This window comes from Chiloscyllium punctatum, chromosome 44, assembly GCF_047496795.1.
Source record: "Chiloscyllium punctatum isolate Juve2018m chromosome 44, sChiPun1.3, whole genome shotgun sequence".
NCBI lineage: Eukaryota > Metazoa > Chordata > Chondrichthyes > Orectolobiformes > Hemiscylliidae > Chiloscyllium > Chiloscyllium punctatum.
Genome location: NC_092782.1, coordinates 42,869,841 through 42,888,306, shown reverse-complemented (window position 1 = coordinate 42,888,306; position 18,466 = coordinate 42,869,841). Strand labels below are relative to the sequence as shown.

Below are 18,466 nucleotides of genomic sequence, written 5' to 3'. Positions count from 1 at the left end.
GAATAATAATCCACTTATCTTCCAGACACTTTCTCTCACCTCACCCTTCCCAGTCCACCATCTTGAAAGTACTAATGCTACCTTCCAAACTCCCCTGAAGCTGAAGAAACTTTTATTACCCACAACTCTCGGTGAGGATACTATAGAGTTGAAACTGGAAATTAATTCTGGTGGATTCCTTAAAACTAGCAGAAAATAATTTCACAGATTGATGCAGCACTGATAAAGGTCATTCAACATATTGTGTTTGTCGCTGTTTTGATGGCCGATACAATTAATCTCACACCTCATTCTTTCCTCATTTTGTATTTTTTTCCACCAATGTCACTAATGTATCTGCTTCCACTACCTTTTCATACAGTGCATTCTAGATCATTTCAACTCACTGCGTAAAAAAAGTTTCTTCACGTCACTCCCAGCTCTTTTGCCAATCATCTTAAATCCATATCATTTTGTTGTCAGCCCATTTGGTAGTTAAACCACTTTCTCCTTACCTATTCTATCAAAATGATCAACACTTCCATCAAATCTCCTCTTAACAGTCTCTGCTCCAAGGAAAACAACCCCCAGCTTCTTCAGTCTTGCTATAGGAAGGATATTGTTAAACTGGAGAGGGTTCAGAAAACATTTACCAGTGTGTTACTTGGAATGGTGGTTTTGAGATATAAACATAGGCTGAATATGCTGAGACTTTTATTCCTTGGAGTGCAGGAGGTTGATGGGTGACTTTATAGACATTTATAAAATCATGAGGGACATAGATAAGGTAAACAGGAAAGTCTTTTACAGAGAGTGAGGGAATTCAAAACTGGGAGGGCATATTTTTAAGATTTTAAAAATGACATGAGGGAAAACAGGAATGTGCAGGCTGGGTGGATTAGCCATGGGAAATGCAGGAGGAGGGAATGCTCTTCGAAGGTTGGTGTGGACTCAATGGATTGCACGGCCTATTTCCACACTGTGGGGATTCTTGAACTTCATTGTTTTGGTACTCTGTTCCTCTATAATAAAGCTAAGGTGTGAACATTTAAAAAGTCTTCGGAACTTATTTTTCCACCATCAAACATTTATATGCTTATCACTCCTTTTCCTCACCCACCCCCATCCAACTCCACAATACCACATCTCTGTTCCTCCAACGACTAAAATTGCACTTAGTTCATTTTCCCCCCTCTTCTTCCTATCAAAATGTACCATCACAGTTCTTTGTTTTAAATGTTATCCACATCACAGATTATTTTTCCACTCAATGTCTCCTGAAGTTTGTCACTATCTTGAAATTGTGCCCTCTCTTTTCAAGATCAAGTCAAAAAGAGCAGTGTTCCTAAAACTGATGCCTGGGAATACTTCTGTATACTGAAAAATAACATCCAAAAAATAATAGTTCAATATATTCATAAAAGTTCTGAAGAAGGTTCACTGGACCTGAAACGTTAAACTCTGCTTTCTCTCCACAGATGCTGCCAGACCTGCTCAGTTTTTACAGCAATTTTGTTTTTGTTCAAAATACGCTGTTTTTTCCATATTTTAGACAATTTTATATCCAGGTTGTTACTGTTCCACTAATCTCATATGCTTTAATTTTGCTCACCAGTTAATTATGTGGTGCTTTGCCAAATGCTTTATGAAAGCCCAAAAACCACATTAACTTCATAATGTAGGAGCAAGTTACTGCAGACGCTGGAATCTGTACTGAAGATAACAATGCTGGAGATCACAGTGAGTCAGACAGCATCCATGGAGAGAGAGCAAGCTAACGTTTTGAGTCTGGATGATTCTTCATCAGAGTCTAATGAAGAGTCATCTTGACTTTAAACCTTAGTTTGCTTTCTATCCATGGATGCTGTCTGACCCACTGTGATCTCCAGCATTTATTGTCTTTGGTTAACTTCATAAAGCTTTTCCATTACTTTCATCAAATGACTCAAGCAAGTTCTCACAGACTCATAGAACATAGAACATAGAACATAGAAGAATACAGCGCAGTACAGGCCCTTTGGCCCTCGATGTTGCGCCGATCCAAGCCCACCTAACCTACACTAGCCCACTATCCTCCATATGCCTATCCAATGCCCGTTTAAATGCCCATAAAGAGGGAGAGTCCACCACTGCTACTGGCAGGGCATTCCATGAACTCACGACTCACTGAGTAAAGAATCTACCCCTAACATCTGTCCTATACCTACCACCCCTTAATTTAAAGCTATGCCCCCTCGTAATAGCTGACTCCATACATGGAAAAAGGTTCTCATGGTCAACCCTATCTAAACCCCTAATCATCTTGTACACCTCTATCAAGTCACCCCTAAACCTTCTTTTCTCCAATGAAAACAGCCCCAAGTGCCTCAGCCTTTCCTCATACGATCTTCCTACCATACCAGGCAACATCCTGGTAAACCTCCTCTGCACCCGTTCCAGTGCCTCCACATCCTTCCTATAGTATGGCGACCAAAACTGCACACAGTACTCCAGATGCGGCCGCACCAGAGTCTTATACAACTGTAACATGACCTCAGAACTCCGGAACTCAATTCCTCTACCAATAAAAGCCAGTACACCATATGCCTTCTTCACCGCACTATTTACCTGGGTGGCAACTTTCAGAGATCTGTGGACATGGACACCAAGATCCCTCTGCTCATCCACACTACCAAGTATCCGACCATTAGTCCAGTACCCCATCTTTTTGTTACTCTTACCAAAGTGAATCACCTCACACTTACCCACATTGAACTCCATTTGCCACCTTTCTGCCCAGCTCTGCAGCTTATCTATATCCTGCTGTAACCTGACACATCCTTCCTCACTGTCAACAACTCCACCGACTTTCGTATCATCCGCAAACTTGCTCACCCAACCTTCTAGCCCCTCCTCCAGGTTTTTTATAAAAATGACAAACAGCAATGGTCCCAAAACAGATCCTTGCGGAACACCGCTCGTAACTGCACTCCAAGATGAACCTTTACCATCAACTACTACCCTCTGTCTTCTTCCAGCCAGCCAATTCCTAATCCAAACCTCCAACTCACCCTCAATGCCATACCTCCGTATTTTTTTGCAGTAGCCTACCATGGGGAACCTTATCAAACGCCTTACTAAAATCCATATATACCACATCTACCGCTTTCCCCTCATCCACCTCCTTAGTCACCTTCTTGAAGAATTCAATAAGGTTTGTGAGGCACGACCTGCCCTTCACAAAACCATGCTGACTATCCTTGAGCACATTATTCCTATCCAGATGTTCATAAATCCTATCCCTTCTCGCTAAGACTTTGCCCACAACAGAAGTGAGACTCACTGGCCTATAGTTACTAGGGTTATCCCTACTCCCCTTCTTGAACAAGGGAACCACATTTGCTATCCTCAAGTCTTCTGGCACTATTCCTGTAGACAACGAAGACATAAAAATCAAGGCCAATGGCTCTGCAATCTCCTCCCTTGCTTCCCAGAGAATCCTGGGATAAATGCCATCAGGCCCAGGGGACTTATCTATTTTCACCCTTTCCAGAAGTTCCAACACCTCTTCCCTACATACCTCAAAGCCGTCCATTCCAATTAATTGTGACTCAGTATTCACATCGGCAACAATGTCCTGTTCCTGAGTGAATACTGACGAAAAGTATTCATTCAGTATCTCCCCAATCTCTTCAGCCTTCACACACAACTTCCCACTACTATCCTTGACTGGACCTATTCCTACCCTAGTCATTCTTTTATTCCTGATATACCTATAGAAAGCCTTAGGGTTCTCCCTAATCCTACCAACTAAGGACTTTTCATGTCCCCTCCTTGCTGCTCTTAGCTCTCTCTTCAGAACCTTCCTGGCTACCTTATAACACTCAATCGCCCCAATTGAACCTTCACACCTCATCTTTACATAGGCCACCCTCTTCCATTTAACAAGGGATTCCAATTCCTTATTAAACCACGGCTCCCTCACACGACCCTTTCCTCCCTGTCTGACAGGTACATACTTATCTAGGACACTCAATAGTTGCTCCTTGAACAAGCTCCACATATCAATTGCGCCCTTCCCTTGAAGCCTACTTTTCCAAGCCACGCATCCTAAGTCATGCCTCACCGCATCATAATTTCCCTGCCCCCAGCTATAACTTTTGCCCTGCAGTGCACACTTATCCCTCTCCATCACTAGAGTAAAAGTCACCGAATTGTGGTCACTATCCCCAAAGTGCTCACCTACCTCCAATTCTAACACCTGGCCTGGTTCGTTACCCAGAACCAAATCCAGTATGGCCTCACCTCTTGTTCGTCATATAGTCATTTCAAGCACAGAAACAGCTGTTTAGCCCATCAATTCCATTTATCAGCTTTTGGCCCATAGCCTTGAAAGCTGTGATAATGCAAGTGAATGTCTAAATAGCACTTAATTATCATGCGAGGTGCTGACTCAACCCTTGGTGGCAGTGAGTCCCATCACCTCCTGAGTCAAAAAAAATCTTTTCAACTCTCTTAGCCTTCTATTACTTACCTTAAATCTATTTCCTCTACTAACTTATCCCTCTACTCATGGAATAAGTGTCTTCCTTTCTGCCCTATATTGCTTCTAACCCTATACACCTCTGCCAATAGACAATAGACAATAGGTGCAGGAGTAGGCCCTTCTGCCCTTCGAGCCTGCACCACCATTCAATATGATCATGGCTGGTCATCCTTAATCAGTATCCTGTTCCTGCCTTATCTCCATAACCCTTGATTCCACTATCCTTGAGAGCTCTATCCAATTCTTTCTTAAATGAATCCAGAGACTGGGCCTCCACTGCCCTCTGGGGAAGAGCATTCCACACAGCCACCACTCTCTGAGTGAAGAAGTTTCTCCTCTTCTCTGTCCTAAAAGGTCTACCACGTATTTTTAAGCTGTGTCCTCTGGTTTGGCACTCAATCATCAGCGAAAACATGTTTCCTGCCTCCAGAGTGTCCAATCCTTTAATAATCTTATATGTCTCAATCAGATCCCCTCTCAGTCTTCTAAAGTCAAGGGTATACAAGCCCAGTCGCTCCAGTCTTTCAGCGTAAGGTAGTCCCGCCATTCCAGGAATTGACCTCGTGAACCTACGCTGCACTCCCTCAATAGCCATAATGTCTTTCCTCAAATTTAGAGATCAGAACTGCACACAATACCCAGGTGTGGTCTCACCAGGGCCCTGTACAGCTGCAGAAGAACCTCTTTGCTTCTATACTCAATCCCTCTTGTTATGAAGGCCAGCATGCTATTAGCCTTCTTCACTACCTGCTGTACCTGTATGCTTACCTTCATTGACTGGTGTACAAGAACACCCAGATCTGTTTGTACTGCCCCTTTACCTAAATTGATTCCATTTAGGTAGTAATCTGCCTTCCTGTTCTTGCCACCAAAGTGGATAACCATACATTTATCCACATTAAACTGTATCTGCCATGCATCTGACCACTCACCTAACCTGTCCAGGTCACCCTGTAATCTCCTAACATCCTCCTCACATTTCACCCTGCCACCCAGCTTAGTATCATCAGCAAATTTGCTAATGTTATTAATAATACCATCTTCTATATCATTAACATATATTGTAAAAAGCTGCGGTCCCAGCACTGATTCCTGCGGTACCCCACTGGTCACCGCCTGCCATTCCAAAATGGAGCCGTTTATCACTACTCTTTGTTTCCTGTCAGCCAACCAACTTTCAATCCAAGTTAGTACTTTGCCCCCAATACCATGCGCCCTAATTTTGCTCACTAACCTCCTATGTGGGACTTTATCAAAAGCTTTCTGAAATTCCAGGTACACTACATCTACTGGATCTCCCTTGTCCATCTTCAGAGTTACATCCTCAAATAATTCCAGAAGATTAGTCAAGCATGATTTCCCCTTCATAAATCCATGCTGACTCTGACCTATCCTGTTACTACTATCCAGGTGTGTCGTAATTTCATCCTTTATAATAGACTCCAGCCCTCTATCAATCCTCCCTGCTCTGAGGAAACAATCCAATCTATCCAACCATTACTAATTATTCAGATCTTCCAGCCAAGCCAGCTTCCTGGTTAATCTCCTCTCCACCAGTTCGAGTCCAATCACATCATTTCTATAAGGTGGTGATCAGAACTACACACAGTACTCCAGTTGTGACTTAACCAGCACTTTATACAATTCCAGCATAACTTCCCAGCTGTCATAGAGTCCAAGAGTTGTACAGCACTGAAACAGACCCTTTGGTCCAACTCATCATGCTGACCAGATATCCTAAGTTAATCAAGTTGCATTTGCCAGCACTTGGCTCATATCCCTCTAAACCCTTCCTATTCATATACCCATACAGATGTCTTTTAAATGTTGTAATTGTACCAGCCTCCATCACTTCCTCTGCCAGCTCATTCTGTACACACATCACTGTCTGTATGAAAAAGTTGCCCCATTTATATCTTTCTCTCTCACCTTAAACCTAGTTTTGGACTCCCCTACCCTGGGGAAAAGACCTTAGCTCTATCTATGCCCCTCATGATGTTATAAACCTCTTGAAGCTCACCCCTCAGCCTCTAATGGGAAAATAGCCCCAGCCTATTCAGCCTCTCCCTATAGCTCAAACCCTAGCAATTCCTGCACATCTTTTCTGCACCTTTTCAGGTTTTCATTCTATGCCTTGGCTAATAAAGGTTATATTCCATAAAGCTTCTTAACCACCATATCTGGAATCTGTGAATACATCCATCAATGTTCTTCTAATCTTTAGTATTTTCCAATGTCCTACCATTCACAATGTAATCCCTTGCCTTGTTAGCCATCTCCAAGTGCATTATCTCTCAGGTTTCCGAGCTGAATTCTATTTACCACTGCTCTGGTCACCTAAGAAGTCCATTGATATCCTCCCGTAGTTTGCCACTATCCTCCTCACTATTTACCACCTGACCAATTATTGTATCATTCATTAACATTCTTGGTCATATGTCTTGCAAACATCAAGGGGTTTAGGATCAATCCTTATGGACTACAGGAAACAGACTTTCAGTCAGAGAAACATCCCTCTGCCATCACCTTCTGCCTTGGATCCCACAGGCTCTGACTTTCTTGTCCAATCTGCAGTGAGGGACCTTATCAAAAGCCTTGTTAAAGTTCATGTAGACCATATTAAATGCATTACCCTCATCAGCATGATCTCCTGAAAAAGTTCAATCAAATCTGTCAAGCACAACTTTCCCTTACCAAATCTATGCTGACTGTTCCTCATTAATTGTGGCACAGTGGTTAGCACTGCTGCCTCACAGCACCAGAGACCCGGGTTCAATTCCCGCCTCAGGCGACTGACTGTGTGGAGTTTGCACGTTCTCCCCGTGTCTGTGTGGGTTCCCTCTGGGTGCTCCGGTTTCCTCCCACATTCCAATGATGTGCAGGTCAGGTGAATTGGCCATGCTAAATTGCCCGTAGTGTTAGGTAAGGGGTAGATGTAGGGGTATGGGTGGATTGCGCTTCGGCGGGGCGGTGTGGACTTGTTGGGCCGAAGGGCCTGTTTCCACACTGTAAGTAATCTAATCTAATCTACAGATGTATCCTGCTACTCATTTCTTGCTAATAATTTCCACATCGCTGAGATTAGACTGCTGGCCTGTAATTTCCTGGTTTATACTTTCCTTTGCTCCCCAGACAAACTGTAACTATGTTGCATATGGACCCTGGCTCCTGGCATAAACTTAAAAAAAATGCATTTGCTATTCCCAAATCTGAGGTGAATTTCACTTCTTTATTTTGACTTTCCCAAATGTTAATTCATTTTATCCTGAGATGTTTTCCTCAAACATTTTCCCCAACATTTTGATGTTGGGCTGACCAGCCTGCAGTTTATCCCTTTGGATTTTTGTAGATGAACATTTGCTACAAAAATGGAAATTCCTGGTGAAACTCAGCAGGTCTGGCAGCATTTATGGGAAGAAAGCAGAGTTAATATTTCAAGTTGAGTGACCCTTTATCGGAACTTTTTCCCACAGATGGTGCCAGACCTGCCGAGTTTTGCCAGCAATTTCTTTTCTTGTTTCTGGTCTCCAGCATCCACGGTTCTTTGCCTTACATTGTTAGAACACTTGCAGTCCTCCTATCCCCTGGCAACACCCCCATCCCTTCATCTATGTCTTCAAAATGTGGAAGTGTGCAAAGATATTTGAAATTTGCTGTACTGATAGTTCCTTATGGCAGTTTTAAAATGTTTGTGGGAGGTCTTGTCTCACAAATTTGATTGAATTTTTTGAAGAAGTGACAAAGATGATTGATGAGGGTAAGGCAATCGTTGTTACTTACATGGACTTTACTAAAGCATTTGACAAGGTCCCTCATGGAGGCAGGTCCAGAAAATTAGTCATATGGGATTGATGGGGAGATAGTACAAAATTGACTTGGTCGTTGAAGACAGAGCGTAGTTGTGGAGGGGTGTTTTTTGAACTGGAGATCTGTGATCATTAGTGTTCCTCAAGGACCAGTGCTGGGACCTCTTTTGCTGGTAATGCATATAAATGATTTGGATGAAAATGGAGGTGATTTGGTTAGTAAGTTTGCAGATGACACAAAAACTGTAGTTGCGGATAATGAGGAAGGTTGTCAAAGGATATATCACTTGGAAAGTTAGGTGGAGAAACAGAAGATGGAGTTTAAACTGGGCACGTGTGAGGTGATGCATTTTGGAAGGTCAAATGCAAGAGGAAAGTATATAGTAAATGGCAATCTCCTTAAGAGCACTGATATACTGAAGGATCGAGGGGTGTGAGTTCATAGTTCCCTGAAAGTGGCATCATAGTGGATAAGGTGAGAAAGAAGGCACACACCTTTTTTGCCTTCATCTGTTGGGACATTGAATGTAAAACTTGGCAAGTCATGATATAAGACTTCAGTTATGTCACATTTGGAGTATTGTGTGCTGTTCCAAAGGAAGGATGTGGAGGTCTTGAGGGTGCAAAAGGAGTTTACCAAGATGTTGCATGGCTTTCAGGAGCGGTTGGACAAATTTGAATTGCTTTTGCTCGAGCATTGGAGGCTGACAGACAAATTGATAGAAGTGTTTAAAATTATGAGAGGCATGGATAGGGTGGATAGTCTCCGAGGACCCCTTCACCCACCTCCAACACACTGCATCCACCTGGACACCCCGCGTTGGCCTATTACCTGCCCTCGACCTCTTCATTTCCAACTGCCGCCGGGACATTAACCGCCTCAACCTGTCTACCTCCCTCCCCCACTCCAACCTCTCACCCTCACAACGCACAGCCCTCCAATCCCTCTGCTCCAGTCCCGACCTCACCATTAAGCCAGCGGATAAAGGGGGCGCAGTGGTAGTCCGGCGTACTGATCTCTACACCACTGAAGCCAAACGCCAACTCGAGGACACCTCTTCCTACCACCCCCTTGACCATGACCCCACCCCCCATCACCAAACCATCATCTCCCAGACCATACAGAACCTCATCACCTCAGGAGATCTCCCACCCACAGCTTCCAACCTCATAGTCCGGGAACCCCGCACTGCCCGGTTCTACCTCCTTCCCAAGATCCACAAGCCTGACCACCCTGGCCGACCCATTGTCTCAGCATGCTCCTGCCCCACTGAACTCATCTCTACCTACCTTGACACTGTCCTATCCCCCCTAGTCCAGGAACTCCCCACATACGTTCGAGACACTACCCACGCCCTCCACCTCCTCCAAGACTTCCGTTTCCCTGGCACCCAACGCCTCATCTTCACCATGGATATCCAATCCCTCTACACCTCCATCCGCTATGACCAGGGCCTCCCAGCCCTCCATTTTTTCCTCTCCCGACGTCCCCAACAGTACCCTTCCACCGACACTCTCATTCGTTTGGCCGAACTGGTCCTCAACCTTAACAATTTCTCCTTCGAATCCTCCCACTTCCTCCAGACCAAAGGGGTAGCCATGGGCACATGTATGGGCCCCAGCTATACCTGTCTCTTTGTTGGCGACGTAGAACAATTGATCTTCTGTAATTCCAGCACCACTCCCCACCTCTTCCTCCGCTACATTGATGACAGCATTGGCGCCACCTCGTGCTCCCGCGAGGAGGTTGAGCAATTCATCAACTTCACCAACACATTCCACTCTGACCTTAAATTTACCTGGACCATCTCTGACACCTCCCTCCCCTTACTGGACCTCTCCACCTCCATTAATGACGACCGACTTGACACTGACATTTTTTACAAACCCACCGACTCCAACAGCTACCTGGATTACCCCTCTTCCCACCCTATCTCTTGCAAAAATGCCATGCCGTATTCCCAATTCCTCCACCTCCGCCGTATCTGCTCCCAGGAGGACCAATTTCACCACAGAACACACCAGATGGCCTCCTTCTTTAGAGACCGCAATTTCCCTTCCCACGTGGTTAAAGATGCCCTCCAACATATCGTCCACATCCCGCACCTCCGCCCTCAGACCCCCCCCTCCAACCGTAACAAGGACAGAACGCCCCTGGTGCTCACCTTCCACCCTACCAACCTTCGAATAAACCAAATCATCCGCCGACATTTCCGCCACCTCCAAAAAGACCCCACCACTAGGGATATATTTCCCTCCCCACCTCTTTCCGCCTTCCGCAAAGACCGTTCCCTCCGTGACTACCTGGTCAGGTCCACGCCCCTCTACACCCCACCCTCCCATCCTGGCACTTTCCCCTGCCACCGCAGGAACTGTAAAACCTGTGCCCACACCTCCTCCCTCACCTCCATCCAAGGCCCTAAAGGAGCCTTCCACATCCATCAAAGTTTTACCTGCACATCCACCAATATCATTTATTGTATCCGTTGCTCCCGATGAGGTCTCCTCTACATTGGGGAGACTGGGCGCCTCCGAGCAGAGCGCTTTAGGGAACATCTCCGGGACACCCGCACCAATCAACCACACCGCCCTGTGGCCCAACATTTCAACTCCCCCTCCCACTCTGCCGAGGACATGGAGGTCCTGGGCCTCCTTCACCACTGCTCCCTCACCACCAGACGCCTGGAGGAAGAACGCCTTATCTTCCGCCTCGGAACACTTCAACTCCAGGGCATCAATGTGGACTTCAACAGTTTCCTCATTTCCCCTTCCTCACCTCACCCTAGTTCCAAACTTCCAGCTCAGCACTGTCCCCATGACTTTCCTACCTGCCTATCTCCTTTTCCACCTATCCACTCCACCCTCTCCTCCTTGACCTATCACCTTCATCTCCTCCCCCACTCACCCATTGTACTCTATGCTACTTTCTCCCCACCCCCACCCTCCTCTAGCTTATCTCTCCACGCTTCAGGCTCACTGCCTTTATTCCTGATTAAGGGCTTTTTGCCCGAAACGTCGATTGCACTGCTCCTCGGATGCTGCCTGAACTGCTGTGCTCTTCCAGCACCACTCATCCAGGATCTGGTTTCCAGCATCTGCAGTCATTGTTTTTACCTAGGGTGGATAGTCAGTCTTTATGGCGGGGTGGAAATACTGGAAGACATAGGATTAAGGTGAGAACAGAAAAGTTTAAAGGAGATGTATAAGGATAGTTTTTTTACACAGTGGGTGGTAGGTGCCCGGATCACACTGCCAGGGGAGGTGGTAGAAGCAGATATAATTCATTTATGAGGCATTTAGACAGACATTCAAATAGGTTGCAAATAGAGGGAAGTAGACCATATGCAGTCAGATGGGACTAACATAGAATGCCATCATGCTCAGCATTGACATGGTGGGCCAAAGGGCCTGTTCCTGTCCTGTATTATTCTATGTTCCACATTCTATGTTTATCTAGTTATTGCGATTAGCCAAGCTACCAGTGAGTGCCAGTAATTCACTATAATGTCAACTATGACAACCAAGCTGCTGGATGGAGATGAAATGTCCTGGGCAGTGAGACACAAATAGCCAGCTTTTCGAGACTGAAAAAGATCAACAAACTGAGAGAAAAAATGTTGCCTCTCACTGCAGGTTAAAACTGAGCTTTAAGAACAGTTCCTGTTGTGAAAGTGTTGAAATAGGGAGTTAAATCCAATAACATTTTCCCAATGTTATTGATTCATTTGGAGAAGGTGTGAGGAAGGAAGAGAAAATGGAGAAATCCTTCCCTCCTATTTCCCATTGGTGACTATCCTGGGGGGGATAACAGCTTTAAAACATGTTACTACTTACCATTGGAGGAGTGTAGCAGTGTCTCCTGCCAGCTAGCTTTCCTGGGAGAGAAGCTGGCATTATTATTGAGAGAATCCTGAAAATGAACAGGAACAAGTGTAAAGAATGCAGACAACTCCAATATCCCGAAATGTTTTCCCATTGTGACCCCAGTTTGGTGTTTGGAAACTTCTATGACTCTAGACCCAAGAGAACTGGGTAAGTGGACTCTGTGGGACAGGGGAATCTATGGGAGTGCTGAGGTGCAGACACGTCACATGGGGGCAGGGAATTTCAAATGCTGGTGAAAATGTGGTGGGAGGGGTGAGGGAGAAGGGATGGTTAAGGAGGGGAGGAGAGAGCTCAGTGAGTAGGGGAGGATTGTGGAGTTATATAATCCCGCGTTTTTAAATGAAAGCACACCTACTTTTCCACAGAGGTTTTCAGAACAGAATTCTGGCCTCAAAGATAAATGAGTTAAGGCACACCCACCATTCAAAACAATGAAACGTAGAGGAGGCAAGAAGCTGTTATCATTCGGTCAGAACACCATGACAGCTTTTGCCATTGTGGATGCGACTCTGAAACTTTAACTGGCGATCCCACTGGGCTTCACAACCCACAGTTGTGCAAGTAGATCCCAAAATGTAACAATGTCTTATTTTAGTTTTTTTTTCAAAAATCATCCTTCTCTTGTGAATACTTCGTTTTTGCACCAACCTGTGAGTGGGAAAGTGGAGTGGCAAGGTTTAAGGTGGAAGGGCGCGTCTGTTGGATGGTTGTGACAGAGGGTGAAGGCAGCAGTTCACTTTCCTCCATGTCATCCGTATCGTCAATCATTTCAAATTCCTGCAGGTCATCCTGGAAGGAGCAGATCTCAGTCACAGCCTGAGGTGCACCTTTCACATCCAGCATCAAACAGTCCTAAACAAGTGAACATAGCAGAGAACGCTAATTAACACAGGAACTGAGAAATCGGCATACACGAGGACTAAGAAGCTAGAACACAGGAAATACTGAGAAAACAGAATACAAGGGTTACTGAGAAACCAGAACACAGGGGTTACCGAGAAAACAGAACACAGGGGTTACTGAGAATGCAGAACACAGGAGTTACTGAGAAACCAGAACATAGGGGTTACTGAGAATGCAGAACACAGGAGTTACTGAAAAACCAGAACACAGAGGTTACCGAGAAACCAGAACACAGGGGTTACTGAGAATGCAGAACACAGGGGTTACTGAGAAACCAGAACATAGGGGTTACCGAGAAACCAGAACACAGGGGTTACCGAGAAACCAGAACACAGGGGTTACTGAGAATGCAGAACACAGGGGTTACTGAGAAACCAGAACATAGGGGTTACCGAGAAACCAGAACACAGGGGTTACCGAGATGCAGAACACAGGAGTTACTGAGAAACCAGAACATAGGGGTTACCGATAAACCAGAACATAGGGGTTACCGAGAATGCAGAACACAGGAGTTACTGAAAAACCAGAACACAGAGGTTACCGAGAAACCAGAACACAGGGGTTACTGAGAATGCAGAACACAGGGGTTACTGAGAAACCAGAACATAGGGGTTACCAAGAAACCAGAACACAGGGGTTACCGAGAAACCAGAACACAGGGGTTACTGAGAATGCAGAACACAGGGGTTACTGAGAAACCAGAACATAGGCGTTACCGAGAAACCAGAACACAGGGGTTACCGAGAAACCAGAACACAGGGGTTACTGAGAATGCAGAACACAGGGGTTACTGAGAAACCAGAACATAGGGGTTACCGAGAAACCAGAACACAGGGGTTACCGAGAATGCAGAACACAGGAGTTACTGAGAAACCAGAACATAGGGGTTACCGATAAACCAGAACATAGGGGTTACCGAGAATGCAGAACACAGGAGTTACTGAAAAACCAGAACACAGAGGTTACCGAGAAACCAGAACACAGGGGTTACTGAGAAACCAGAACACAGGGGTTATCGAGAATCCAGAACACAGGGGTTACTGAGAAACCAGAACATAGGGGTTACCGAGAAACCAGTACATAGGGGTTACCGAGAATGCAGAACACAGAGGTTACTGAAAAACCAGAACACATGGGTTACTGAGAAACCAGAATTTAAGGGACTCTGAGATCAGAACTTTGGACTGTCAAAAATCTGGAGGAAGTTGGAGTTGGCAGATAGATTGTGGCATCCTGAGCTAGAAATGACTTCAGACTCTCACAATTTTGTTTACTTTTGTCAAACCAAAGTCGCTGACAAGAATAAAACCAAATGACACATTCTGCTGATGATGCAAAATCCTCTTCATTAATGATGGATACTAGTATCAAATTGGGGCAGATGTCCAACAAATTAGTCAAGTAACATTTTGGCAAAGTCATACTCTCAAATTCAAATATTTTAGCCAATGCACCAAAGTTTGTTACGTGTCTCATTAGACTAAACAATGTTATAGGTGGAGCTTAATGAACCAATAATCAACAGATCAGACCAAGCTCCTGTCGTCCTACTGTGGTGAACTTGTATGTAATGATGGGCAATTAAATAGAAAAAAAATCCATGTACACCTTTAACTTCAATTACTGTGAGGCTCAGTATATGAGTGCAAGAGGTAAGGTTGAAGTGTTTGCAATCATCTTCAGCCAGAAGCGCTGAGTGGATAATCTATCCTGAGGTCCCCAGAATCACAGATGTCAGTCTTCAGCCAATTTGATTCACACTGCATCATATCAAAAATTAAATAATTGCGCTGGATACACTAAAGGCTACAAGCCCCAGCTGCAGTGCTGAAGAATTTTACACTAGAACTAGACAATCTATTCCAGAGCAGCTAAAATCCTGGCATCAACCTGTGGAAAATGTGAAGATTTCTCCAAATATATCATGCATACTAAAGGTCAGAAAGAAGATACCAAATCAGACCAATGACTGACGCATGACTCAACCTGCAAGTAAAGTGATAGTATAAAGGAAGTGACCAATTTAGTGACAACATTAAGGTGTTAATTAAGTTCCTGAGAGTCAATGGAAATAAAATGCATGAGAAGCAGCAATTTAATAAATGAAAATGAGAATGGTTTTGGGGATGACACCTTTCAGTCATGAGGGAAGACTGGAGAAGTTGGGACTGTCTTCCTTGGAGAAAAAAAAGAGTAAGAAGAGATTTGGCAGAAGTCTTCGAAATCATGAGGGATGTGGATGGATTGGAGAGGGAGAAACTGTTCCCATTTGTAAACAGATCAAGAAGCAGTGGGCACATTTTTAAAGTATTTTGCAAAACAAGCAAATGTGAAGCAAGGAAAAGATTTTTCACACAGCGAGTAGTTAAATATAGTCTGAAAGTGTGATGTAGAGACACACCCCACCACCAAGAACACCTTCCCCTTCCCACCCCTCTCTGCCTTCTGCAAGGACTGTTCCCTTTGACAGTCCTTGGTTTGCGCCACTCTCCCCACCGACCCCCCCCCACCCACCAAACCCCCAGATACCTTCTCCGAAACTGGAAAAGATGCAAAACCTGCCAGTACACACCCCACTCACCTCCATCCAGATCCCCAACACAGTCCTTCCAGGTGAGACAGAGGTTCACCTGCCTCTCTTCCAACCTAGTTCACTACATCAGGTATTCTCTACATTGGGGAGACCGAACGCAAACTTAGGGAACGGTTCACCGAGCATCGCAATCTGGCTGGCAGGGGCCGACTGGACCTCCCAGTCACCACCCATTTCAATTCCCCCAACCACTCCCTTTCCGACATGACCATCCTTGGCCTCCCCAATTGCCAAAATAAACCACAGCGCAAATTGGAGGAACAACACCTCATTTTCCGCCCAGGCAGCCTACAGCCCAGAGGACTCACCATTGAGCCCTCCAATTTCAAATAACCTTCCTCCCATTCCCTGACTCCATCTCCCATCCCCTCCCCCTTCCCTGCCATCAACTGGATTCATTCCTCCCATTGAACAACCAGGTCGTACCCTCTACCTGTCTTCATCTACCCCACTTCATCACACTGCCCCACCTCCCCCTTTATCTGCAACTCCCCCTTTACCCACCCCCAGTCCTGAAGAAGGATTACACCCAAGATGTCAACTTTTCCACCTCCTGATGCTGCCTGACTTGCTGTGTTCTTCCAGCCTCCTGCCTGTCGATGAAAATGTGGTGCAGGCAGCTTCAATTAAAGCATTCAAATGGGCATTGGATGATTAGTTAAAGAGAAATAATGTGCAGGGGGTAAGGCAGGAGACTGGCATTAAGTAAAAAAGAGACACAATGCAGACATGATGAGCTAATGGCTTTAGGAACAGCAACATTTCTGAGATACTGCGAAACAAATAGAATTTAGAAAAGTGTAACACCTTGGAGGCACATTGGAGCATGACTGTTGGAAAATAGCCAACTACTGTATTGTGAATATACTTTCCTTTAAATCCTATATTTTTAAATCTAAAAATGTTTTAAAATTAAAGTAGAATAATCATGTAACTATACTTGATTGACCGGATAGCTACTACTCAGTATTAAGGGACTAAAGCATTGAAAATTTATTTTTCTTACAGTAGGCACTATCCAGGTAAGTGAAGTGATTGCTCTTAATTATTATTTAGTCTATGGTGTAGACTTCATGATTATTATGTAATTTGGAAATAATTCTTAGAATAAATACTTAGAAGCAATTATAAAAAAAAATCTTGCAGTCTCATACTTATATCCTCATGACTCCATATCTAAATAATAATAATATCCCAATCAATCAGGAAAGCTCTGACTGACCAATATAGCCAGGAGATTTAGCATCTCTTTAATTCAGGTGACTGACTCTGAGCTGGCTAGCCACAGCCAGTGTACTGTGCACAAGTAAATAACAGGGGACTTGGTGACAGGATACTGGCCTCTCAGCAGTTATTTCATTGTCCTTTCTTTGTCACAGAGTCCCAACCCAGAACGCCCTCTCTGACAGCACTTTAAGACCACCTTGAACACATGGATTGCAATGGTTCAAGCAACTGTCGCAGCATAGCCCTCTCAAGGAAATTTCAAGATGGGCATTTAATGCTGGTAAAGATAGTAAAGCCCATATCCCATTAATGAATCATAACCCTGTTCTCCATTTACAATAGAACACTATTGTACAACATTCTACTGTCCGTTTCCCTCCCCAGCTCCACTCCCTAAACGCCCCATCTGACCCACAACTGCCCTCATTATTCCCTGCTGGCCTGACTTGCTCCCCAGCCCAGACACCATGCAGTCTGTGCACAGTCATCTTAGACATTTTCATAGATTTTTTACATTCCAGAGAAAGGCCCTTCAGCCCATTGTGTCATGCTGATCATCATTTATCTATTCTAATCCCAGTTTCCAGCACTTGGTCTGTAGTCTCATACATTATAGCAGTTCAAATGCTTATCCAATTATAGTTTAAATGTCCTGAGGGCTCCCACCTCTCCCATCCTTTTAGGCAGCAATTTCCAGATTCTCACCAACCTCTGGGTGAAAAAAACATTTTCCTCAATTCCCTCTGAATGTCTGCTGCTTAACTTACACAGGGGCACTTGCTGACTGACCCCCTAACTCAGGGAACCATTTCTCCCCATCTGCCTTATCAACGGCACTCATCACTTTGTACACTTCAATCGTGTCTTCCATTGCCTTTTCTGCTCTAAAGGAAAACAACTGAAGCCCATCTAATCTCTCTTGATAGTGGAGTCCAGCCCTTGATAGTGAATCACCCCAAATGCAACACAAGAACCTCTCAACTGGGTACTCAAGCCCACTGCCACTCTTATTGTAGAGAAAGTGGCATACATGCTTTTCAACACATTGTAACACAATTGAAGCTTAATTAGCATTGAAGACACATACCTCTGGAAATGGCATGGTAACTAAAACTTACATTTATACAGCAACTTTGATACAATAAAATGTCCTCAGGTTCTTTCCATAAGCATTATTCAATGTAATTTTACATAACAGTACAGAAATGATTTGGTGGGTGATCAAAACGCTTGGTCAATTAGGTAGACACGTTTTCGAGGAAAGGACATGGAGAGGTTTTGAGGATTCCAGAGGTCCGGGCTTGGTCTGCTAAGCTACCACAACTACCATAGAGTGAAGGAATTCAGAGGCATATAAGAGGCCAGAGTTGGAGGAACACTGAGATCTCAGAGGGTTGTAGAGCTGGATGCGATTGCAGAGATTGGGGTACTGCATTAGACAGCAAGATGTTTGGTGACATTCCCTGGCAATAAAACAAAGATTTGAAAAGGCTGCAGACCTGAAACAAGGGCATTTCTGGAGAGTTCTGGTAGCATCTGTGGAGAGTT

General features: G+C 44.6%; 1 protein-coding gene across 4 annotated transcripts in view; it reads right to left on the bottom strand.

The window, feature by feature from the left end:
• Positions 1-18,466, bottom strand: part of mapk8ip2 (mitogen-activated protein kinase 8 interacting protein 2) — an 82,252-nt gene that overhangs the window by 25,361 nt on the left and 38,425 nt on the right. For 3 of the 4 annotated variants that reach the window (XM_072562765.1, XM_072562764.1, XM_072562766.1), the window contains 2 exons: positions 12,844-13,047; positions 12,145-12,220 (listed from right to left, as the gene is read on the bottom strand). The exons of the other annotated variant lie outside the window; for it this stretch is intronic. In XM_072562765.1, the coding sequence (XP_072418866.1) occupies positions 12,145-12,220; positions 12,844-13,047 (280 nt within the window). The remainder of the gene's footprint in view (positions 1-12,144; positions 12,221-12,843; positions 13,048-18,466) is intronic. 4 annotated transcript variants of the gene reach the window in all.